This window comes from Temnothorax americanus, unplaced genomic scaffold (genome assembly GCF_048541705.1).
Source record: "Temnothorax americanus isolate GAGA-0224 unplaced genomic scaffold, ASM4854170v1 Scaffold9, whole genome shotgun sequence".
NCBI lineage: Eukaryota > Metazoa > Arthropoda > Insecta > Hymenoptera > Formicidae > Temnothorax > Temnothorax americanus.
The window spans coordinates 1,894,153-1,920,769 of record NW_027509812.1 but is presented as its reverse complement, the minus strand read 5'-3'; the positions used below and the strand labels follow the sequence as shown (position 1 = coordinate 1,920,769).

At 44.9% G+C, this 26,617-nt stretch overlaps 2 protein-coding genes across 3 annotated transcripts; both read left to right on the top strand.

Moving 5' to 3' along the window:
• Positions 1-292: 292 nt before the first annotated feature.
• On the top strand, positions 293-13,993 carry Dab (DAB adaptor protein). 2 transcript variants are annotated; one of them, XM_077425265.1, is made up of 7 exons: positions 293-705; positions 3,671-3,885; positions 3,968-4,111; positions 6,187-6,339; positions 6,823-7,071; positions 7,318-7,566; positions 7,652-13,993. In XM_077425265.1, the coding sequence occupies exons 1-7, from the start codon at positions 669-671 to the stop codon at positions 11,936-11,938; spliced, it is 5,334 nt and encodes a 1,777-aa protein (XP_077281391.1). In that variant the 5' UTR covers positions 293-668; the 3' UTR covers positions 11,939-13,993. The 2 variants fall into 2 exon arrangements, with proteins under 2 accessions (XP_077281391.1, XP_077281392.1); XM_077425266.1 differs by lacking the exon at positions 6,823-7,071.
• Positions 13,994-21,373: 7,380 nt separating this feature from the next.
• Positions 21,374-26,386, top strand: LOC143907937 (uncharacterized). The gene has a single exon (XM_077425074.1). It carries the CDS (start codon positions 22,563-22,565, stop codon positions 23,679-23,681), a length of 1,119 nt encoding a protein of 372 aa, XP_077281200.1. The 5' UTR covers positions 21,374-22,562; the 3' UTR covers positions 23,682-26,386.
• Positions 26,387-26,617: the final 231 nt, after the last annotated feature.

The following is a 26,617-nucleotide window of genomic DNA, read 5'->3' as shown; positions in this document are numbered from 1 at the left end:
CGCGGATACACGCGCTCGCCGCCGCGCGCGTGGAACCGTGTACCCGGTGCCAGGCAGCGGCGCGCGGAGCGGATCCTCGCGATCCTGCTGCTGGTCGTCCCGTCCCTTGCCGTCTCGCCGTGCGCTGTGCGGTGCGTCGCGCGTTTTTAGGTGATGCGTGTAGGCGGTGTGCGTGCACTGCGACGCTTACGCGAGCACGCGTGATACACGCGCCGCCCGTCTCTCGCTCGGCCGCTCTCGTTCCTCTCGACTCTCGACGCACGGAAAATACACGGCACGGAAGCGGCGGAGGGTGAGACGCCGGCCGGGGGTAATAGTGCGAGAGAGGGACGGTAGAACGGAGTGAGAGAGAGAGAGAGAAAGAGAGAGAGAGAGAGAACAAGAGGGGGAGAAAGACTAGGGGGTGCGCGGACACGGAGGGAACAGGAAGAAGGAGAGAGACAGAGGGAGAGACCGACGTGCTACGACATGTGTCCGTGCTGAGTATCGTGTCCCCGACCGTGCCGACGTACGAGGGTGCGCCTTGAAGGCAGGGTGACCGGCTCCGCGGGAGAAGGGGGCGGGTGAGAGACGGGACGGGGAGAAAGATAGAGAGAAAATTCTCGTCGTCCCCTTCGTGCCGTTCATCGGGGACTCTCTCTCTCGCCGTCGTCTACGCGGGACCACCGATGCAGACCTTACGGAAAAAAAACAGTCCGTGCAAGTGTGAGTAGATGGCGGATATTTTCGCCTCTCCGACTCGGTATGTGCGCAGCGCGTGCCCCACGTTTTTTCTGTAAATCGCTCATGATTTCGACGAGTTTACGTGTCGTTCCGGCGGTCGTTCCCGATGGCGAGTCGACGGGTGCTTCTGGTGCCACCCTGTAGATCCGTTAGGGGTAGTTAGAGGCGCCCCGTAATATGGCTTCCTCGTGCTCGCGTATTCGTGAGGCATTATACGCTTCGCGCGATTCCGCGATTCGGCTACGCTGTTCGACACGACTGACACGCGTCTCGCGACGCAAGAGATGATGCGAGAAAACGAATTCGCGAATTCGCTCGCGAAGACCGGAAGTAGCCCCTCGCCCCTCGCGTTCGCGCGTTTACCGACCGACAGACTCACCACCGGTCGTTCGCCCCGCTGACAGATGTCGACGGCTGTTCCGTGCTCGAGATTACTACTGGACTGACTTTTTAGAAGACAGCGCGAAAACGCGCTTATCCCCTTATTCGATTAATTGGCGTAATTCAAATCGTAAAAGAATGCCGCGGGGGAATAGGATGATCTCGTTATGGAAATAAGCTGGAAAATATTCTAATGAAGTTTATGGCGAACGCACGCTGATCTGTCAACGCTGTATACATCGGCGCGCGTTCTCTCATAATATATTTAAACCTAAGCGGTCGATGGTTTTCGAATTACGCCTGTGGAATATGAAGGAGGCTGAAAATGGCAAGATGTCACTAAATGAATTGCAAGACTGCAAGTTATTACATAGGCAAATACACTTCGTACAGATAGACAATTTCTTGATGAGTCACATGACAGTAATTTATCATTCTTCCTGATGTTTGTTCCTTAATTGCACAGCTGATTCGCTGTTGATGTTACATAAGTCAGTCATGAGTCGCTATTTTTTTGTTGCAACAATCACGATCTTCTTTCTCTCGAGTACATAATACAGGATATCCGTAAATAAACGGGTCAAGTTTGAACGAGCCGGGCTTCTTCGATCCGAGCTTTTTTTGCGAAAATGTCAAGAGTGGTCTCGTCGCGATAAAAATATTTTCACGACGATACACCAAGTTTTCCGATACATTTGGTTGCTATATATATTGTCGCGTGTCTTATCGCGCAGTACACATACACAATTTACAGAATGTACATTAGCTTGACTTCAGAAACTGATAGAGATCGGGAGAAATCCGATAAAGTTTCAGTTCTTCCTTCAATTTCTTCTATTAAATTTGATGTTCTCGGGACCAGCCTTTTCTCAAGAAAAATAGCAAGGGAAAAGATTGTTGCCTTGTAAAAATTTCCTAATGATAAGGTGAATTTACAGTTGGACGTGCCAGAGCGTCACGTCGATCTGCGCTTCATCTCGTGGACCGCAATAATAATTATTGTTGCGGGACGGAGGTGCGGGATACACGGGGTCGAATGGCACGCAGGGCGCATCTGGCGCGGAAAGCAAGGAGAAAGAAAGAAGAAGGAGCCTCGATGAAAAGTTGGATTAGTATATCGGACGTGTACGCTCTTCGAGTGCCGACAGTTGGCGTTCTCCACTCGAAGCCTACGAGTGCCTTCGAACAAACGCTACAGCAGCGTTCGGTCATTAAAATCGCAGGGGCAGCGAGAAGCCTGCTGAGAGACAGAGAGAGAGAAAGAGAGAGAGAGAATCGCGATACCTCTCGTCTTTTTTTTACGCTCTTTCTATATATTATTTAGTTTTCCGACAGATTTATCGTGCCCTTTTGTTTGCACACCCTCGCTGAGTAAAGTCAACTATTTCGCGCAGTAAAGCTAATACGATTATTCCCGGACAATAATGCATATAATAGTTATATACGTTCACTGATATTTACGTAATTCGAAGCTACATGAATTAGTTACATTCATTATAACTTTGAACTACATAATTGCACTTTTGTTAATTACACCAAAGCCACGAAGTTATAACGAGGAGCCAAAATGCAACTGGCGTCCCGCTCTGTTTCAAATATTTATCTCCGGCAAATTAGTCCATTTGCCAAATGTTATTAGGTACTTTGACACAACGGAAGCAATATTCGCACTTTCGTTTCCCCCAGAAGCGGATGTAACAAAATTACACGTATTATCATCGCGGTTACGAATAGGTATATCGGCCCAATTATCGGTTTCCGAGCCATTAATTTTAACTTCGGTCCTCACCGACCGGGAGATCGTTCTCAGCGGGCACTCGAGTTCTCTCATTTTATAGTCGTGTCGGTCAAATTGATTGTACGAGCGATCGATGTCGGTTTAATGCGTTCGGACCTATCGCCGTCGGGATCGCTTCTCGAGACCCCCCCCCCCCCGCGGCTCCAAATACGATAATTTGATCTGCCGGGCGCCGAGCGAGTCTCCTTCACGCGAGACTGAGCGGGGCCCGCACGTCGCGTCGCGGCGCGTTACAATGAGCGCTCCCCGTGCTGGTGGGCTTTCGTATTTTCGCGTTACTTCCGCGACGGTTCACCATTCACGTGCGGAATGGATTGAAAACTGTTCGCGGGGAACGACCTTAAACTCGTTGTCGTACTCCCCATTGAAGCTCCACGATACCTTCCATATTAGATTTTTGATAAATCTTCCAATTGCTCTACGCAATAACTATATCTTGATTCTCTTGCAATGTGGCAATGCTTTCTAATGAAGCGAAGAAATCTCAGACGTATGTTATTCTGCGCAAAAAAAATATGTATATGTAGATGTGTCAATTTATTTTAGCAGACTAAATTGAAGACAAATATAAACTGATTTGTTTAAACCCTGCAATCTTAATTACACATACATCCAGCGTTTATGAGAAAAAAGAAGAAACTTGACTGCAATTGAAATAGATCGCTTTGAACTATATTAATCATGAAATTGCAAACGCGTCTGAGATTATTTCCATTCGTTTCTCTAATTGACAGAGCGATAAAATGATTCTGCGTATTTTGCTTTCAGTCAAGAATGACCCAACCCGCTTTCTTGGGGAGGGCGTATCGTTTAAGGCGAAGCTGATCGGTATTCTGGAGGTGTCGGAAGCGCGCGGTGACCGGATGTGCCAGGCGGCCTTGGCTGACCTGAAGATGGCGATTCGCGCCGCCGGTGAGCACAAGCAACGAATCGCCGTTCAAGTCAGCATAGACGGGCTTCGTTTAAGGGACGAAAAGACGGGGGTGAGTAGCGAAATTATTCACAAAGATATCGCGGACATATCGCGGATCGATTTATACTATAATTTATTACATTCTTTCGCAGGACTGTCTGTATCATCATCCGGTGCATAAAATATCATTTATTGCTCAAGATATGAGCGACTCGAGAGCCTTCGGATATATTTTTGGGTCACCGGATACCGGACATCGATTCTTCGGCATTAAGACCGATAAGGCGGCGAGTCAGGTAAGTTTTCCTCCCATTTTCGCTTCAAACGGTCGTCTCTTCGCGCGACGTCGCACAGAAGAGAGAGAGAGAGAGAGAGAGAGAGAGAGAGAGAGAGAGAGAGAGAGAAGAATTTCCCTCTCGTCTAATGTAAAGCGAAAATCCGTGAAATAATATAATTTACGACGAGTTCTTGTATCTTTACGAGTAACGCACACTCGAATGTCAATTTTGAGGGATCTCGTATCGCGCGCCCCCGGCAAATACGCGAAAATCTAATCAGGATGCGCAAGACGCACGGCGAGGGGCATCGAATTGATTTCGGCAGCTCGAGAGTTATCGGGGAACACACGCACGAGCGATTACGATTTTGCGTTCCTGCGTTCCTGCCGCCAAACGCGGTTAAAGTGTGTCAATTATCGGGAACGAGTAGCCGGCCGCGTATATCGGGGAGGGTAGCCAAGGGGGGGTGAGCGGGGAGAGAGCCTAGAATGATATTTGCCCGATCCGAGAAGCAATATCGACCCCGGGCGACCGTAATCCCGGATGCGTATGTAAATAATTGCATTACACGGCTCCGCGTTCAGCCTCGCCCCGTTCCTCCGTTGCGTCCTCCTCGCCGCGGGAGATTGTTGCCGGATTATCCACGGCTCGCTTCGTATATGCCGTTCAAAGGGATCGACGAGCAACTTCTTGATATTCAAATCCGTCAGTATATCCCACTTTTGTGCTCAAGCACCGCGCGGTTTAACCATCGAGCAAACGCCCCTTTGAACGTTTCCTTTTTCTGTGTCGAAGAAAATCGAAAGTCACACGCAAGTAACATTGTACTTAATTGTAATCGGCTAGAAGCGGAACAACCATAAAAAATGTTATCCTAGAGATAACAGAAAATTTAATTTCAATAATGAATTTTAACGATAATAAATTAGATAAGCGAGGGCAACGGCGTATAATATTTTGGCATTACCTCACATTGAATTTAATTGTGTCACATTTAATTGCAAATAAGATCTTTCTAATCGAATTCATTAGAAATATTCACGGATGCTTATCTGAATCTCTGCTTAAATGTTCTCCGCTATATATAATGCGTTTATTCTCGCTTGTCTCATCGAGCAAAATAAGTTCGTAACAGTTCCGCTGAGCCCTATTACCGTATTATTCGCATAATACATTGCGGTCGGGAGTAATTTTCCGCAAGACGCAATAGTAGCAAACAGAAGTTCATGACGACTAATCGGCTGCGTTAAATCAAGAGAAATATGTTTAACTCTGCCACGAAGCGCAGAGACTTTCGCTCTCGATCGCACGAGCGAGCGCGCGCGCACGCTGGCACAATTGCCGGGCCCTTAACTCGCGCAATTCAATAGCGACGATTATCGTCGCGAAAATGAAATCAGCTCGGGGAAGCTCGCGCGACAGGTGGCAAATTAATTCAACAACCTTACGCCTTCATTCAATTTCCAAGTTTAATTTCTGCGCTCGCCTCCTGTAAACGGCTCTGGGCGGTAATCCTCACCCGTATATTCGGCGGCGGTCGTGTTTGACGCGCCGCTGGAGGTTTTAACCGGCATGGAGTCGCGGCAAACAGAGGGTTCTCGCGCTGATAGCACGCGGAGGGGCAGGAGGGAAGGGTGAGAACGGAACAAACGATCGAAGAAAGGTTTCGGAAATTACGGTCAACGGGCGTGGGTAGCGCTTCCTATTTCTTCGATATTTTTCAGTCCGGAAGAAAAAGAAGTTAATTCAGATCTCTGTCGGGAATTCTCGAGGCTCCAATTTAGTCTTAAGTTAAAATAAAAGAAAAATACCCTTCTCTTGTTTCTTGTAACATAAGAGACTGTCATGCGCGTGTCTAACAAAAATTTGTTTAAAAAATAAAACTAAAACAAATGACAAAATTTATTAACAAAAAAAGTCTTGTTGTTATTTTTAAGATTGAGTTTCTCGAGAAAAGGGCGACAAATATTCTCAAATAAGAAAAATTCTCCAAATACGTCTGACTTCGAATATGCGAAATGTAAACGAGTTTACGTCCGCGGTAAAAGTTTGGCATACCGCAAATGACACAAAGAGAACGTTTTGTTTAACAGGTGGTGATAGCGATGCGGGACTTGTTCCAAGTAGTGTTCGAGCTGAAGAAGAAGGAGATCGAACTGGCGAAACAGCACATAGAGCAGAATGCCATTAATGCGATTAAATTCCACACCGGCGGTATTTTCGTTGAGTCGGCACCCGACACCAAGGTGAGTCCCATCAATACTTCGAAATAATTGCTGCAGTCAAAATATATCGGCTAAATTGTTTTCTCAAACGAGTCTTCTTACTCGTATTTTTAACTGCGTCTTCATTTCCCTCATAGTGCGCTTGAAGTATCATTACATTCACAGATACGTTTGTTTAAATGGTTTAAAGTTAGCTAACGTTTAACTAATTCTTCATCTCCTTCTAAATAGATCTAATTTAAAAACATCATGATTAGTTTAAAAAGAATTTTCCCACACAATACTTACTTTGCCCTAATCATAATTAATGTGTAAATGTTTGTCGCTATTTATGTTACACTCATCTCATTACATTATAATAATTTAGAAAGAAATAAAGAATGTTGAACGAGACAGAGAGTACGAGTTAATTGACGTTGGTGAAATCGGCTCTAAGAGAAATAGTATTGATAATAGTAAGACGTAATTATCAGAGGTCAGACGCGTTACGATAATTTGTCACAGGGCGCAGCGGGCACCGAGTCATCGTTTCATCGAATTCGCACGAGTAACTGCGAGGTCGACAAAACCGCCGATCGCAAGAACGAGACACAGAGTGGTGTGATTGCGGATTTGCTAGATCTGCAGTTCGAGCTGAATTCGCTGCAACAGGGCATTCATCAGATGGACAAAATTACGCCGGAAAATCCCGTACCGTCTACCGACGATCTATTCGAGACCGATCCGTTCGGTGATTCTTTCGCGAACATGAAGGTGCGATTAGTATTGCGACTTTGCGAATATCCTCTTCATTTAATACGCTAGAAATAAAACTGCAATAATTATAATTATTGCGATCTTAATATCGGCTTCTCGGAGAAACTTTATTTTCACGATCGAATATATCAGAAATAAATTGCAGATACGTATAATCATTACAATCATGATAATTCATAAAGCGAATAAGAGGCGACACTTCTTATCAATATTATACGTTTTATTTTCCTGTACCTGTTGCAGCTGCAGGATACGGTTCGTCCGATTTTACCACCGCCACCCTCCTCGACGAAGAGGGGACATTTAGAGCGGCAGCATACTGTACCAGCACCGCCCGCATCGACCACTTCCAGTCCGGCGACAACGTTAGTTAGTAAAACACCACCACCACAAAATACGATTCATTGGTTCGACAAGGAGGCCGAGAATCTCTTCAACGAGGAGATCACGAACCTGAGTAAGAATTCGGCGACGAAGAAGGACCAGGAGGACGTAAGAGTCAACTTACGTATGATCCTAATTATATTTTTTAGCGAATACGTTTTTAAAATTTCACACGACGCGTATCGTGCTACAGAGCTCGACGGAGACTACCCCTCGCAATACTCAGACGAAGAGCCCGCAGATCGACGTGTTCACGGAACTGGATCCCCTGGGGACCGGTCTGATCAAGCCTTACGTGGACAAGAAAGATTTCTTCCAGCACCTGAAGAATCCACCGAAGAAAGTCCTCAAAGATCTGGTATCCACAAATTCCACCGATAGCTTTCCGACAAATTTCAATATCACGACCAGCACGGATTGCGCGGAGTCGACGAAAACGCAGAACGAGCTATCGTCGAGGGACAGCGAGGACAGCAACTTCGCCAACTTCGATCGATTCGACGAGAACGAGGCGAGCCAGTCCGGCCAGCAAACAATCGACTCGCCGCCGAAGAAAGAGACGGTCTCTCGGTCGATCCATCATCAGCCTCTCTCGGTGTCTTTGCCGCCGGAGGAGACGACGTTACCGAAAGCAGCGAGTACCGCCTCGGGAAAAAGCACGATCCTTCGCAGCATGGACAGAGATTCGACGGAGTCGACGCAGGGGTTGGTGAAGCTACCGAGTCCGAAGAAATATCTTCAATCAGTACGGAAGAGGGACTTCGACATCGACTTGCCGGCCGGAAAGGCGCAGTCTGTGGAGTCCAACAAGCAGTTTCCGGTGGATTTCTCGATAACGAACGAGTCACCGGCATCGCCGTTACGGTCTTGCTCGTCGGACGCGAACTCGCGTCTCTCTAGCTCGAGCGCGGAATTAGATCTCGTGCCGGAACCACCGCCCAGAGGTGCGGGAAGCATTCTCATCAACCCGCCGCCTTTACCGCCGAAGAAGCAGGGGGCTCGAGGGGGCGCGAGACCACCGCCTAGACCGCCACACACGGAGGGACATTTCCAGTACGACTTTCCACAGCGTGAGGCTTCACCGTCACCCACCAAGGTCATTAGGGATAAAAACAAAAGCCCGCCGAGAGACACCAAGAGTCATCAGTTCGACGATAATTTCAGTCCGCCTCCGCAGATATCCGACAAATCGGACTTTACGACGACCACTGTCTCCGCCTTCGAGGATTCTTTCAGCACGATGATATCATCCGCGACGTCGTTGTCGTCCGTGCCCTTTACCAGCAGCAGCACCGTCCCGGTCACAGACTCGAAAAAGACGAAACCGCCGCTCGACATTACGCTCAGTCAACTGACGTCGTCGTGGACGAATTTGGATGAGTTGGCCTCCAGCCTCGGCATGACCGTCCAGCAGTTGACAAGTCTGACTTTGACGCAGCTCACGCAATGTTTGGCGACTCTATCGACGAAGGAAACCACCGTCGGCAACGTAGAGGAAACTATCGTTTCGCCAACAACATCGACAACGACGAAGGAGCAAACGGTGTCAAAATCTGCGATCTCGTCGCTGTCGTCGTTGGCGTCAAAAGCGACGATAGGATCGACTTCGAGCTCCTTTGTATCGGAGTATTTCAAAACTAATTACGAATCGGAAACAAAACCGGATCCTACATATGATAAATACGCAGTTTTTCGAGAATTGCTGGAGATGGAACAGATGGGACAAAAAGAGGAAACAACGGTCGAAGAAGCAATTGGGGAGGAAGAAGCGCTTAACGAAAACGGACAAGCTTCCGACGAAACGAAGATACAGCCGGAAGCGCAGACCAGCGAGAGCACTTCGAATTCTATAACTTCGTTGGTGAATCTAACTGTCAAGCTACCCGTCAAGAGCGAAAATTTGAAAGAAGGGTCTGCGAAGCTGGACGAAACGATGACTAGCTCTATCGCGAATTTAACGGAGGAAAAGTCGGTGGAAGTCGGGGACAAAGAAATCGAGAAGGAAAGTGACGCAATGACAGATGCGGATGTCACATCCGATTCGTCCACGGTCCAGCAAACGGAGATAGACATCGAGGACGACACGGAGAAGACGCAGACTATCATGGAGGCGGAGGAGAGAGGGGAGAACTCCGAGAGAGGAAGCGACGCCAATGGCACCTCGTCCGACAAGGTTGGCTCTGACATTCTCAACGACGAAACGAATGGCTCATCCGTGGCCGAAAGATCCTCGACGGAAGTGAAATCTTCGATCTCGACGTCAAGCGACAGATACGCCGCTCTGCGGGAGATCATCGGCGAGCCGGAGCCGGTACCGATTAAGAAAGACGACGAGGAGATGGCGAGCTCCGCCCGAGCGTCACCGGTGGTGCAATCTCAACAACAGATTCAGCAATCGAGAAGTCTCGCTGAGGTGGAATTGCTGAATTTGTTCTCCGATAACTTGCCGCCACCATCGAGTCCGAATATCGCGGTTAAGAAGGATTCAGAAGATCTGAAAGCCGTGGCGATGGACATCTTTGAAGAGATCAAGATGCTGAACACCGACATGCATCGCGCCAAGGAGACCAAGTCACTCGCTTCGTCCTCGGGCTTTGAAGATATGTTCTGCCCGTTCGCGGAGACGACGCGGTCGGACAAGGACGACAGCAAGGAGGACAGCAATTGGGCCAAGTTCGACACGGGTATCTTCGGCTCGTCCGACAGATCTTCGTGCGAGGGGCAGCGATCGATAGGCGGCACTTCGCCATGGTCGCCGGACGGCAAAGATTTCCACAGAGAGGTCCCGTTCAAGGGAAGCGGCGGTTACCGACACTCGGGGGACAGCGACAACGAATGGAAGGACGAGGAGGAGAGCGAGGAGAGCAACGGCAGGGCACGAGGGGACGGCAGATACTGGTCCGGCTCTCGGCATCCGCGATTCGATGCGCCCGGTTTCGAGGACAGATCGTTTTACGAGGACGCTGACAAGCGGGACCGCAGCTTCCGCGACAGGATGGGCAGGAAATCGCGCGGTGCACCACCGTGGGCCAAGAGCGGCGGCGTTCATCGGCCACGCGACCCGTCGCCCTGGCACGAGGAGAACCAATGGGAGGACGACGGTCCGCGACGGTATCCGCATCGAAAAGTACAGCCCTACAAAGACGAGGAGGATCAGTACGAGCACTGGAAATGCCGGCCAAAGCCGCCCCCGCCGCAGCGGTGTACCTGGAGCCACGACGTTCACGGTTCGTACTACGACGACGAGCGTAAACGGAAACTGATGCTGTGGAACGAAGAGGACCGTTTCGGCAGCAGCCAAGAGAGCATGGGCTACGACGAGGAGGATCGGTGGAGCAGACGACGGTACGAGAGAAGACGATGGGAGGAAGATAACAGATTCTGGGGTAGAAGAGGACCCCCGGACGCCGATTATTCTATGAGAGAGGCGTACTATTATTATCGCGATAGCAGAGAGAGACCTCACGACTATCCGTCCTGGGACGAGGAGTACGCCCCGGAGCGTCCGGGCGACGACTCGCCCAGATACAATCCGGCGGGTAGGAAGAGACACTGGCCGAAGAGACCCAACAGCGCGAACGACGGGCGTAACAGCGATTTGGTGTACGCGGATCCGCGCAAATTCGGCGCCTCCAGATCCGAGTGCAGCGACAACGACTCCGATCCGTACCTACGACCCTCTCAGCGCTCCAGGAGCCGCGAGAGCTACTGGGGCAGCGATCAGGAGTACGACAGCTGGGTGGAGCGGCCGTACTGGTCCGAGGGTCCCGACTCGAAGAGCGAGACGATGCATCGCAAGCGAATAGCCAGGCACAAGACTCGACAGGTGCAAAAGACGCAGAGTCCGTTCGAGGACGATTTTGCGCAGAGCGTCGAGCATATGGAAGCTGCCGGCCCGAGCGGCGCGGTAGAATCGCTCGCACCGGTGGATACGCGCGTACGACCGGACACGGCTGATCCGAAGCGGGAACTGCCGCCCGCGAGTCCCTCGTCCGGTCTCAGAGGCCTCAAGGATCATCCTAGGCGAGACATTCCCGTCCGGGAGTACAATAAACGGTCGAGCTACTTCGAGGACGATCTCACGCCCACGGCGAGCGCATCCAGCGACACGTCTGACCGACAGAGGTTGTCGTCCGAGCTCAAGGCCACGCCGGAGGAGCTGCCGTGTGACACGAAAGATCCGCAGCAGCCCATCGACGGCTTCGTCTCCGAGGATAGTGGCCGCGATTCCTTTTTCAACGGCGACTTGAGGTTCGACGACGACGCCTTCGTCTTCAAGTCCGAGTTGGAAGACAATGTGCCGGACCATCGCGCCACTACGTTGCCGCTGAAGAATTCCAGGCAAGGAAAATACGGTCCGGGGAATAACAATAACAATAACAAGACGGCCAGGGGCGATCAATACATACGGAAATCGGAGTCGGTGAATATCTTCGCGAGAGAGAGCGACCCGTTCGACGGCGACGATTTCTTCAATTGATCCGTCGAGCGAACGACGAGAGTCAGGGTCGCTAAAACCCCGCGCTGAATTCGGTGACTCTGATGTGGACTAGATAATTGGAACTTGACTAAGAAGAAGAGAGAACGAGAGAGAAGGAGAACAAAGGGACGGTTTTGATTGCACACTCGGAAAACGTCGGCGGATCGTGAAAAACGGTGGAATCCGCGCTACAACGATACTTGGTTCTCCTCTAGTTGGCTATAGCAATTTTAACGTAGCAAAATTGAAGAAAGAGCTTTGAGTGCGGCTCAAACATATCTGAAAAAATTGTTGTCCATAGCGATTTTTTGCTGTGCTTCTCTCGTATTCACGAAATTCTTTTAAAAATCTGTATTTGCCCAACTGATTCTTCGTCAAAAGATTCTCGTGTATTTTATCTTACATTAATTTCCAGCATGCCTGTATTTTCTGACAGATTTAATCCAAATCAAATGGATTGATTCGTTTTGAAAGAAAGGCTAAAATGCGCTCCGAAAATTAACGATTTTTAATCTTTTGTTTAGACATTCTGATAAAGAAATTTCAAAACACACACACCACAATTCCACAAAGAAACTAGTCATTGTTCTAACAAATCTGTATATATCTAATATTATTGATGTATTAGGGTCGATTTGCTGAAAGAGAAAAAGAGAAAGATCAGCATAATTCAATATATTTATTAATTATTATATTATTATAATATTAATTGATTAATTGTTAAATATTATTTTATGCATTTATTTATATACTCAATTCATTTAATAGCCATTGCAAGAATTTGTGAATGTGCAGTTTAACTCTGTTTGTTTTAAAAGAAACGATTCTAGTCACGTGTGCGTAACCGTTGGATCTGGGAGCTTCGAGCGAAGAGAAACTGATAGCGTGCGTTTTGGGGAGTAATCAAAACATGATTTTTATACATTTTTAACTAGCATGAATCAATTACTTTGCATTAGGCATTCGTACATCGTCGACGATCCTTCTGCAAGCTCCCCTCAGATTCGCCATTCGGTTACGCTACTGATAAATTGCTCTCGTGTGTGAGAGATACGAAGGGTGGTAGAATTATGTTTACACAGACGAGATTATTGCCTTATGTGCGTCGTACCTTTAATGATTTAGTGCGCGAAACTGACTCGAGTATGAAAAGATTGCGTATTGTTTGATGCATATAAAGTCAAATTATGGAAAAAAAAGTTCTGAAAAAATACAAACTAAACAATCCTGCTCTCTAATTTTTCGACATTATCAATTATTTTGTTGTAAGTAAAAATAAACATAATATTGAGAGAATAATGTAATTCTAAGTCATAATCAAAACTTTACAATTAAGTAATATTTGTATAGGAAAAGATGTATGACTTGAAAATTTCAGACAGTATCGTCCAGCATATGATATTTTGCATTTCTTTCCCTATTTAATGTAGAAGATTATTCTCGATGGCTTAAATTTACATTATTCTCAAAGTCTTTAATGAGGAAAATTGCGCTTTCATGGAAGCTGCAAAGTGAAATGTAAAAGGAAGGCTGAACAAGAGTTTTTTACTTCAAAAGCTATAAATAATATGCGCCACCACATTTTTTCTGTCTAATCCAATATTATATACAAGGTGCACAGTTATCAAGATTTATCGCAAATTCTCCGCTAATATACTTGCCTGATTTACGTTGATGAGTATTCCTATACGCTAACCACCGTATTACAACGATCACGCCGACATTTTACACACTGTATGTACTTATGTAATAATAGTAGTAAATTATTTAACTCGTTTAATGGTTACTCGACACTGTATGCGTCAAAAATGATAACGACAATACCGCTTTAAAGGCAATTCGATTCCTTGGTCCCCCCCTTCCCCAAAAGATTTGTTAATACGGCTGATGATCAATTATACAAAATCATGCAAATTTATCTCGCTGATGTTTTTACATACGACTTCTTAAAGGATCTGTGTAGATACAACTTTACGCAAGACTGCGGCGATTGACGATAAGAAGAAATTAAGTAATTGTATAAAATAAAAAGAATATATAGCGGTGACACACATATCTTCAGTACTCTAGGTGATATTAATTACAATAACGATAATTTCAACGCTTAGTACAGTCAAAAGCTTTTCTGTTGGAAATAACCTGCTTCTAAGCTTAGAAATAGAAAAACTATTATTTTGTGAGCTTAAAATTATATTATTTCTCCGCGAGAAAAATCGAGCATTTTTTAAATTTTTATTTAAATATCCAGCAAAGAAAAAATAACACTTTTGCTGTATGTGACATTGCTTATTTTGGAATTCTTGACTTGAATATATCAAGAGCATTAAGAAGATAATACAAGTAAGTATGATATATATATAGTTGAGTTTTTATTTTTATACTGTAATAAAACTGCTTCTTTATTTAAAAAAATTTTTTAGTAAGAACAATGCTTTTGTTATAATTACTTATTAAAATTAAATTAACATTTAACAATATTTAGGCAAAAGATAGCTAATACCAAAATCAATCAATCAACATAGTCTCGCACTAAATAATATTATATATCGGCAATTAAAATTAATATAAATAATTTTATTTAAACAAATAAATAAATTTGATTAAAGTAGAAGTAAATTTTGGAACAATATAGAATATGAAGGGAGATCCAAGAGTCTCATAAGTCTCATTGTGCATATAGCACGTGCATACTATCACGTTGCTTCTGTATCCTGATGCTATCGTCACTGTCTTGTCGCTTTCGAACCTTCAACTAATAAAAATATATAAAAAAAGAATCTCAAAACAATTCCGAGCCCTCGTTGTATTTCGCAATTCTTTATGGTATACGCATCCTATTCTTACGAGATCCTTCAGCAAGGCTCTTCTTCGCGTTTGACAAAAGCAAAGTGACAAATATATATAGGCGCCAAGTCGTCGGGGTGGCGTCGTCATCGTCATCGACGTGCTCAGGCCGTATAATCGGTACGGCCACGTCCCTCGGCCTCGCGTGTGTACGCCACCCCGTTCCTTGATTTCGGCCGCGCACAATGCACAATAAAAGAGCATTAGGATCGCCGGCTTTGTCGAGAGAGAGCGGCTGCACGACTTCTCTCGCAACAATGGCGCGGCCTCCACTCGGCCGCGGTGCTCGAAACACCTGGCAAACAAGGAAACAATGCGCCGCACGAGCCGCACTTCGACGGGATTTCGCGCATTTGGGGGTGCGCGCACGCTAACAAATTATCGCCCCTTCCCTCCACCCTCTGCCCCATCTCCTGCCACCCCCGCGATTCACCCCCGACGGTACCACATCTTTCTTCACCTTCTTTCCGCCTTCTTCGCTCGATGCTCTGTCGCGAGTTTCGGAATTGCGAATCGCGTGCTTTTAGCGCGAAAATTTTTCGAGCTCTCTATAGCCATAAAAAAAATCACCATGCACGTTGCGTGTTTGAAGCATATTATCGAAACGAGTGCTGAATAAATTGATCAGATTTTAAAAAAGTAAAAAAATTGAGTTTTTAATAAGTTTCTAACACATTTAATTTTATTAAGTAACCAATAATATTTTCTCTCAATATTCAAATATGTAATTTTATAAACATACAATAAACTATCTGACTTGCTCACTAATCTCACGTAGAAAAATATAATTAAAGATGTTTAAAACCAGCTTAAATTCAAGATAAAAAATGCTGTAAGGTATATTATTTCTATCAAACAAAACATCAGTGATAAAAAAAGTAAATCTATATAAGCATAGGTGGGCTCAGACCAGATCGCTATATCTTTGGAAGTGATGCACGAGGGAGCGGAAAGCTGTGGAAGAGGGCGGAGTGTAAAGAAGAGAAAATCAACCCGCATGTACTCGTACGCACTCGAAAACGAAAAGTACTTTCGGGCATGCGGAGGCGGGAACCATAAAATGCACCGAGCGGCGGCGGCGGTGCGCGCCCTTCTCGGCCAAATGCAACTCTGAAAAGCCACGAGAAATGTTTGTAATTGGGATCGTTGGCCCATGCTCTCTGGGCTCAACGCGTTTAAGAGAGAAAGAGCGTGCTCCCTTTTTGCTTGAGTGCGCGCGTATACGCTTTTGCGATACGCGTTGGCGTTTTATTTTGTTAGAGCGCCTATATATTCGGCGCGGTTCATAACGTAAGATACTGCATAATCTTCTGCGTAAAAGAACTTAAAGGTAGCTGTATTTCTGTAAATAATTATTCAATCATAGTTAAATATTGGAAAAAAGACAGGATGAAAGAAAGACAGAGAAGAGCAATATTTTGCTAAAAAAAATATATAAAAAATCATAATTTTTTATAATTATTAACGCAATTACTAAAATTTCACTAAAGACTTAAATTTAATGGGCTGATATTATTCTGATTTTTTTCTTATTTTTATATATAATATTGTAATAGCTTTTCCACGATTTTTCATATTGCTGGTTGCAGTAATAAAGTGTTCGCACAGAAGAGCGATCACCGATAATTCACCCATTAAGTATTTCCCACTTAACGACGACATCGTTAGCGTCGGGCGCGCCAATGTGTGTCCATCAATATTTCATAAGTCTCGAGTAAAAGCAGCGAGTGTTTACCGCGTTCTAAGCAACTAAGCGAATCCTCGATCTCGTTCGCCGGTTAGCCGTAAGTGTGCTCCCCGCCGGCAAATTTGCATTGAATTGAATTTCAGATTCGGTCGGCGCGCGGCTTCACCGCAATCGGGCCGCCGTTGAGGGCCCCCTTCGAACCCCCCTCCGTGTCTTTCTTCAATCTGCGCGAAATCAAATGAGACAATATACAGGGTGAACCACGTAATCTAACCACGCCGATTAATCAATATCGTTGATATAGGACGATTTAAACTTATTTGTCTTGTTATTATCTTTTATAATCTTGAATAATTTGCTTTAGAATAGTCCGCAGAATGATTTCCGATATGGCGATATATCTTTCGACAGTGTCGTCCATCTTAAATATTTCCAAAATCATATTCAACCTTTAAAATGAATAATCGATTTATCTGACTATTTTCCGATATCTGATGATATTCACTCAAATACAAAGCTCGCAGTATACATCGTACGAATAAGGACTCAATCGTGATAAAAAGAATCTTCAATTTACCATCTCCGAACCGCATAGGTAAATGGCTCTTCCTACTCGATGCGAAAAGGAGTGAGGGGGGGAGGGAGTCGCGGAGGACATCTCGGTGTCGGTGTCGGCGAAAATGGCAGACGCGGCAAGGGACGGGGAGGAAAAGGACGAGACGAGGCTCTCGAGTAGAGAGAAGGGGTGTGAGATTCTCGACGAAGCGGGAAAACGACGTCTTGAAAAAGGTGCAAAGCCGACAGTATTCTTTGTAGCGGGGATATTCGCCTTGTGCCGCCAAGACCTCTTCGCACTTCTTTACCTTTCCGCGTCCCACTCTCCAGCTCCTGCGACGCTTTCGACTTTCTTGCGCAGCGCCTTCTTCATCCTCGCGACTACCATCACCACCACCACCACTACCATCACCACGTCGTTGCTACTACTACTACCACCGACTCAACTACCACCAATCCAACTCCCACCGCCGCGTCACGAGGATCGGCTAGTAGTAGCAGCGACTTACTTCTCCGCCCAATGCCGGATCCCTCGCCCGACTGGAGACTCTCTTTCGGCACGGGATATTTACCAACATCCAAGATGGCGGCATAATCTCGCGGAGCTTTTTGCGGGGAGGGCCAAGAACGGCGACGAGGACGAGTCATCCGCACAGCGGCGACGCGGTCTTTCTCCGCCAGTAAACACTCTCTCTCTCTCTCTCTCTCTCTCTCTCTCTCTCTCTCTCTCTCTCTCTCTCTCTCTCTCTCTCTCTCTCTCTCTCTCTCTCTCTCTCTCTCTCTCTCTCTCTCTCTCTCTCTCTCTCTCTCTCTCTCTCTCTCTCTCTCTCTCTCTCGCTGCTCCTCTCACGATTCTTACTAACTTCGTCCTCGTCTTATTCTTCTTCTTCGTCCTCCTCCTCTTTGAGCTCTTTGTGAGCTTTGTGCCGCACACCGTGCACTTTTGTCACCGCAAAAGCGGCTGCGCTTCTATTTTTCAACGTCGACTGCTCTCCCGCGAGATTGAGGATTTTAGGTCGCACAGTGCTATGTAGACGACGAAATGCGTCGGCGGTTCCTTAATCCACAAATCTCTTTGCACATGTGTCGCGAAAATTTTCTAAAATTTTCTTGTAAAACGTATTTAAGATTATTTTACAAAACGGTATAACGTAAATTATTACTTGTTTTAGTGCTATATTCTGAAATATTATTATGAAACTACACGATTGATTAAAACTTCAATATATAAAATTTTATACAGTATATAGTATTTAATTGATAAAATTGGATGTGTGCGCTGACATATTTCGTTATGAAAAAATTATGTCTATTAAATACATAGATAAATTTACAATATAGCATATGTTTACATTCTTACTTCATGTACGTCGTAATTTATCAGATCCACTAACAAGTTATAAATTTCTCTCAAAAAATATTTGCTAAAAGTTAAATTAAACCATACATCACGCATTAAAACTAATCTATGTATAGTATTCTTGAAGTTTTTTTATCTTCAAGTTAAATCCCACTATTCACAGATACTCTTTCACCTTTTCTTTCTCAAATGGTAAATAAATTATCTGCTTAAAAAACAACATTGTGTTTAAATGTCAATTATGAGTTTTACGTAAAACGTTCGAACAATCTTCACAAAAAAATCGGTCAAATCGAAGTTCGATCCCGCAAATTCATTCCGCTATACGTAGTTTCGTATAGCCGCGAGTATAAAGCCGACGACACCCGATCGCGGTTTGCCTTGGAATTTCCAGAAGATTTGGTCCGAGGAAACTGACGGTGCGGCGGGAACGGGGACAGGAAGAGGCAGGGGGCGAGAGGGAAGAAATCAGGAGGTAAATACGAGCGGTGAGAGTCCAGGGTAAGAAGCAATCGGATCGAATGGTGGAACTCTCGGAATCCGCAATCCGCCGCGAAGTGAATGGCGAACCTCGAAGAGTTCTATGGAGCGGGGCGCACTCCACCCCGCGCGGGCGCCGCGCGTTTTCCTTTCCTCCACCCCTGTCGTCCTCGTCGGTCTTAAGATTAAGGCGCGGTAATCGCTGAATCGGCAAGGGAGGCCGAAAGGCACGGAACTTTTCAAGCACTTCTTCGCGATGTCCCCCGCGCGAGAAAAAAACTCTGCGAGAAATGCATGACAAAAAAGAATATTTTTATTGAGAATCGCTACGTTTTAACGGATCTCGCTTTTCTTGCGCAGCAGAATGCAATTGCTTGTTTCTGCCTGAGGATATCAGTAGACAATGATATTACTGTTTTGTTGTACGAGTAAATAAAAGTAAAAATTGTTGAGCTCAATGCAATAACATTCGACTTTAGATATTGTAATATATCTTCTCATCTTTTTTATCGTGTTTGCTTTTCCTCCTAATGGATACTTGGATGAATTTAGAATAACATTTTTTTAAAGATTGTGAAAGTGTTAAATTACGTCTTGAATTATTAGCAATTAGGAATAAAGCGCTAAAGTATCAATATATAGAGAGATATATGGAACAGACAGGTGCACGGCAATATATAGGACGCAAGACACCGAATAATAATCATTACAACGTCTCGCGCGTCGTGAAATTTCAGAGGCACAACGACACAATACGCGGCATTAACATTAGCGCGAACGGATATTGAAATCCAGCACGAAGAGCGCCTGTAACAAAGAAGCGGAAGCGGCGGGGGAATGGCAGTTGGCGAAGAGTTTCGCCCGCGCGTACGTGGAGTAAGTGCAATAATACCAGATTATTTGCACCGCAAAGCCATGCGTACGGGTAAACACAATATTCGCTCTCGGCTCGGCTCGACTCTGTGAACCGATAGTGCGCCCAGGTAGACTCGCATCCGCATCTATATCGCGGTTCCGCCGTATGTCCCATCTCTCTCGATCTTCCTAATTCTATCTCCCTCTCGCTCGTACACCCAGGCGTCATAAATGTCTACTGGAAAACAATTAGGAAATATTCGTTTGTGCATTCTCGCAGCTGATTTATCTAGATAAAATTTTGTCTGCGTCAATGAACTACGTTAAGTAAATTAAGATCAAATTTAGCTCGTTAAGTATAGATTGAAGTGATTTTATTTGATAATAAAATAGAAAAAGAATAAATATCCTTATTTTCATTAAATTTATAAGGTACAAATTATTATCTTACCTTATTATTATCAATACTTATTATTATCAATATTTATCATGTGGTTTTTATTAGTAATAATTATTACATGTATTAATATATCTAGTGGAGCTAGTGAATATTACGGCATTTATCAAACCTAGTGTACATATCCATGTTTCTCGTGCACGCCTCTCACCCCTAACAGCTTCTCTCTCACTCCCACCCTCTCACTCTCTCTCTCTCTCTCTCTCTCTCTCGCTCTCTCTCTATGTATCGCTCTGGCGTAATATAGATTCTATTTGAGCTGCCTCAGGGAAGTTAACTTGTGATGCGTGCAGCTCGTCTCGCTCTGTTGGCGATTCTACGGATCTAGTCGATGGTTGGTTGGTTGCAGCACTTCTACGATGAAAATGCGACGCGATAATGGCGCTTAATTATTTCTTTAACCCCTGCCCCGCGCTACGTCAAATTACTCAACCAATAAGATAAAAATTTGTCGCTATAAAAAACGCAACAAGATCCTCGAAACAACACAGAAATTTTAGAATATTAAATCTAATTCTACGATGAATTTTTTAATAAATCTAAACCAGCATTTTTTCTCGAAAAGTTTCTCATAGATATTTTGATGTAATAAATAATTTAGAACGTAAACTTCAAAATATTTTTCTACATAAGCTATTTGAAACGAAATGTCTATTTGTTGGAAATTTTCTTTAAGCTAAAAACAAAATTGAGAGATTATAAAATTATGAAGATAACAAATATATTCTCGGGATTTTCAGATATTAAATTATTAAGAAATTAAATCAATTCATAGTCTTGCGTTTTTAAAGTGCCGTTTTAAAAAAAAAACGTCCACAACGAAATTGGTGTCGAAAAAGCAATCGCACGACGGAGAAGGTCGCGTCGCCGGCGACTGCTCGTAGATCAGTGGCTCGCGCTCCATCTTCATCGCGCCGCTCAAAGCAAATCAGCCTTCGAAGTGTTACAATTTCGCCCTCCCGCCCTCTCCACAACCCCCGCCTCGAAAGTCCCTTTAACTATCCCGCTATTTTCCTAACTCCCGTCCTAACCCCCTCCGGGGCTTTCTCCCCGTTCTCCACGTCGCTCCTCTACTCTTGCAGGGTGGAAATACGTCGGTCCGACCGGCTGGGGTGGTTTCGTCTAACGGGGTGCGAGCCGGGGTGGGGGTCGAAACGCCCGCCCATTGGTCCGCCCACGTAGGGACCAAAACGGTCGCTTCAAATCAATTCGAGACTCGATCTCACCCTGTAAACGATTCTCCGCTCGCGATCGTGCACCCTCCGTCGTTCGCGAGTTCGTGGCATCCGATCTCGGTCCGTCTTAATCTTAAAAAAACCGTGTCAATGCCAAAAGAAACTCATGACGATCCTCGAAAACGTCGCGAAAGATTCGCGCGTGAAGCCTCGATATAAAAATCGCGAGTCGGCTTTCAGGAGACAATTTAGTTCAAATCAAAATCATTTTTAATGAGGAGGAAAGGTCGTACGATCGCGTGACTGCAAGATTATTTTATAGCAAGTGAACTGGCGAGAAGATACCGAAGATTCCATCGAGTCCGTGTGATTGGATGTTGCTGGAAGGTGCGCGATGAAATGTATCCCCGCGTAGACAAATCGCGGGAGACGATTTCCTATCCTTAACAATGTCTCGTCGGACGACTGATGTGTGCATCGCAGCTTGAACCTACGAGTCGGATGGAAGTAAGACGAAGAAGCAGGACGAAGCGAAAAAGTCCCGTTATCGTTGTGGAAACAAACTATTAGCGTAAGATAGCACTCATCAAGCGGAAGATAGAGTGACGGATTGAATGTGACAGTCGCTCCGCTGAAATATATCGCAACAGAAGTAACTCGCGTGTTTTCCCGACAACGGACGATCCGCGGAAAAATTTCGTGAAGAGCGGTATACAGTCATTTAATGTTCGTATAACGACACTGCAACTTGTATCACAATGTTAATGGTAACGACGAGTAAATCGTAACGACTATTTGTACCAAAGAAATTTCGTGGATAATTAACATGTGGAACTCTTGTTATATTCTGACGGATGCAGTTCTTTTCCGTGATTATGTTGGACAAGAACCGATATAACTGATTCTTGTTGAAAAGTGTTTTTATATAAGTGAAATATTTCGTATTCGCGGACAACTCGGCACTTGGTATGATTAATCTAGAACTTGTAATACGTAATTTCTTTCTTTGTTAACAACTAAATAATTTGAAGGTTTCATATCAGAGAAATACTGAAAGAAAAAAAAAGTTTTGATAAGATTTCGCATCAAGTTTGGACTTTTGATGGAGGATGAGAGCGAGCAGTAGTCTCGAAGAGTCGACCGCGGGACCGACGGCGAAATAAACGAGCACCCCGGTGGCAGGTCCTTATGCTCATGAGGCGGCGATCACGATGGAGCCACGTGCGATGATGATGTCGAACCTGTCGTGCGACGGCTGCGCGGACAGCGACCGGGATTCGGACAGTAGCAGCATGATCGTCGACCCGGTGAGTCTCGACAAGAACGACCTGTCGCCGCCGTCGCAGACGTCGTCGAGCCCGGTAATACCGAGCTGCTCGCCGGTACCAACGTCGACGTCGGTGCCGCCGTCGGCCGGCAGGAGTCGAAGCGGCGGCGGCAGCGGCGGCGGGCGCTCTTCTAAGAAAACGTACTCGATGATGTCGGCGTCGAGTCAATCGGGAAAATCCGGTGGTTCCAGTCAATCGCCCTCCGGCTACGGTTCCGACAAAATGTCGTCGTCCCTGATAAAACCGCCGTACTCGTACATCGCGCTGATCACCATGGCGATCCTGCAATCGCCGCAGAAGAAGCTGACGTTGAGCGGCATCTGCGAGTTTATCATGTCCCGCTTTCCTTACTACCACGATAAGTTTCCCGCCTGGCAGAACTCTATCAGGCACAATCTCTCGCTCAACGATTGCTTCATCAAGATTCCGCGCGAGCCCGGGAACCCGGGAAAAGGCAACTACTGGACGCTGGACCCATTGGCGGAGGACATGTTCGACAACGGTAGCTTCCTGAGACGCAGGAAGCGATACAAGAGGCCGCCGCCGCACTATGTGCTGCGGGACCGAGCGATCATGGCCACCTTCGCCATCTGCGGCGACCGGGGACCCTGTCCGGGTGGCGGCGGCGGTCACCCGGGTGCTCTGGCCTATCCCGCAGCCGCTTATCTATCGCCACCGCCCGGTCTGCCGTTGCTAGACTTCTCCCCAACGACCCTGGAAGCGTTGAAGCTCGGTGGGTTCCTGGAACCGCCGCCACCGCTCTACAAACCAGTGCCAATCACGGCGCCGCCGATTAGACAAATGGACCCGACCTCCACCAGGATCACGACGCTGCCGACCAGCCACACGACGAGCGTCGACAAGAAGCGCAACTTCAGTATCGACGCGCTCATCGGCAAGCAAGCAGCCAGCGATCAGAACTGCGGCGCGTTATTAGATCTCAGCCCGTCGGAGCACAGAGAGATTAGGAGCCAGGCGTCCGCCTTCTCACCGCTCGTCTAAGAGCCTGGCGACTTTTCTTTTCCAATCGACAAAGACGGATGGTGATTTTCCGAAAGTATTAACTTTTTAGCACTCTATTGCGAGCTTGGCGTGATTGATAATTATTTTGGGAGGGCCAGAAGTGACATAACTAAGCGTGTTCTTATAAGAAGAATTCATAATTATTGCTATATAAAGATGCGAGTTCCGCCATTATCAACAGTTTGAATCCAGAAACTTTAGCTTCTGCCCCTCAAAATAAAGAAATGGAAGAGAAATCGTAGTTTTTCTCTTCCTAGGAAAAAGAATGATAGGATTTCAAAGTGAACACTAATCGCGGTGGTGAACCGTGCTCATCAAAGATTGATCAGAGACTTGACTGGTCAAGAATGATTCGAGAAAGTTTAAAACAATCGCACTGCAAAGGACCACTCGTTCCAGAGGCGATGGTAATTGATGTCGTTTAGCAGATATTCTTTTCGACCAATGCTGTCCAAATGAAATAAACATTTTGATCTCGCAAATGAACAGAACATGATGTCGTTTCGCAATTCAAAAATCGTTTCTTCCTATAGATCACAGTTTTGTTTATAGTCTACATCGAAGAAAGAAATATATGTTATTAAAGCAAAGTTTTTAAAAAAATATTCATTTTTTATTATATCTCGTCAATGTTGTCTATATCATTTGGGCAAAATTTATCTGTAACAAAACTGTTATATTTGACATGCGTTTTGATGTGAAGCTCCGACACGGATTTCTGAAAATTAGCGGATGTTCGTTCTGCATGTATTAGCCGTACATTTTCGCGATAAAATATTCAGGCGATTGCAGGCGACAAGAGAGACGTACATCGAGATTCAGGCATTGTCTGTGTTATATCCTAGTTTTTATTCGGTAAGGCGAAATGAGGGTCATGCTTCATGTAATCAAACCTGGCGAAATTCCTGGCATGAAATTCCTGATGGTCGTTTCTTACCGAGTAGGTAATCGAGATGCGTCGCAGAAACTATAGAAATACGTATGAATCGACTCAATAAAAATGTATATCGAGGATATTATAGCGCATCTCGTACATATATCGGCGCATCTCTGTAAAAAGGCGTAGTGCAATAGAGCGTAGCATTTTTATTTAACAATCTGCTAAGTGCTGCTTCTTAAGACGACTAGTGAAAGATGCATTATAATTATTTTAATTCACTGCTAAAATTATATTTCAATCGTGAATCTTTTTCCGTTCACTACTTTTTCTAAATTTTTTTCGTAAAAAATTTGTTTTTCAAGAGACTGAAATCTTTATTATCACCGCTATATGTAATTATTTAATTATAATTGAAAAATTTTTCAGAATTATTATTATAATAGTTTCTCTTTTTTAATATAATATTTTCTTTGGTTAATCATCCCGATAACATTAATTATTACGAATCTCGTCAACACGCAGCAACCGGAGAAGTGAAACAATAATGTACTTCCACTCATCGTCAAACGAGCTTTTGCGAACAAAGTTCGTCTCGCGGATAAGTTGCCCCGCGCGTTCCCCTCGATTTCACTTTCGTTGCCCGGATCCGTCGGTTAGGCGAACTTAGGCCGCTTCCGTATGGCCGATTAATATCGGCATTGTAAATACGAGTCCCGGACAAATATATGCGCAGCACTCTGTTATAGCGGGGAGAAGTCTTTCTTCGGTGGATTTAATGTAAAGCCCCGCCGCCCCGTCCTCCCCATTTAGCCGTAAGCGGTCAAGTAGACGTTTGATGTACATACAGTGAATCCGTAGCGCAATCCATACGTAATTGTGAATACCTATATGGCATTTTATGATTATAGGATACGTTTTTCGTTTCGCGCGATGAAGTGGCCGCAGCTTTGAAGATAATGACGATCCCTAATGACGCTTTTAATTCGTTACGTTTTACATTTGTGTTCTATAAAGGAGCAATCCTGTGTGTAATCTTTAATACTTTCTGTCCGAAACTTAAAAAACAAACGAGTATAATTTATAAGTATTTTAAAAAATGGCAATACAAAGAAATTTAATTTGTGAAAAAAATACAAATTAATTAAAGTGCACTTTTGGTCCTAAAATTTCAGAAAGCTAAAATTATATATAAGACCTAATTAAATTTTGCGGCAAATTATAGTAAAAATTATGGAAAAAACCTTGTGCTGATAAAATCTAAATTTGTTAAAGCCAAGCACTGTCGAAATATACATGATCGATTAGTACATTAATTCAATGCTTGCACGTGAGAAGTGACGTGGCATTTAATGAAAAATACATGACGCGCTTGAACAATGCTTTTGAAAGCTCATACCAATGTATATAATTTACGTTCAATAGCGAAATTGAGATCTAGCGGATCCAAATTATTTTGATGTAAAAATAAACAAGCCTACTATTCTTACATTGCGACGGTCAGTGAAAATGTGAAAATCTTGTAACGAGCGAATATTTAGCAAATTGCAACGGTGATATACGATATATTTTATTAATCTCGTATATTTTTCAATCGTTACGAGACACGCACGCCGCGGTACTTCACTTTGTTCCTTCGCTAAGAATAAAGAAGCAGCGAAATCGAGATATATGTTTAGTTATAGGCTACACACATCCTATCGTTAAAAAGAATCGTCAGTAGATCTTAGTGAGTATTGTATGTGTCAAAATGATAGATTTATAATAATATGTAATAATAAAAACAATAAAGTATCGTTAAGTATAAGCGCGGCGACTGGTCTAACCCAAACTTCCCCTTATATAAGCCTCTTCTTATATCTGCCTCGGTTTATTCTTCGTCGATACGATAATTACAGATTAAAATCTTACTAGATAATTAAAAGGTATATAGAAGAGCAAAAGGTCGTGTAAAAGCACCGGGTGTATCCGGCCGAGAGAAGTGAACAATTCTTCCCGTCTCTGCTTCGGTATATAGGAAAGGATGTCGCGCGCGCGA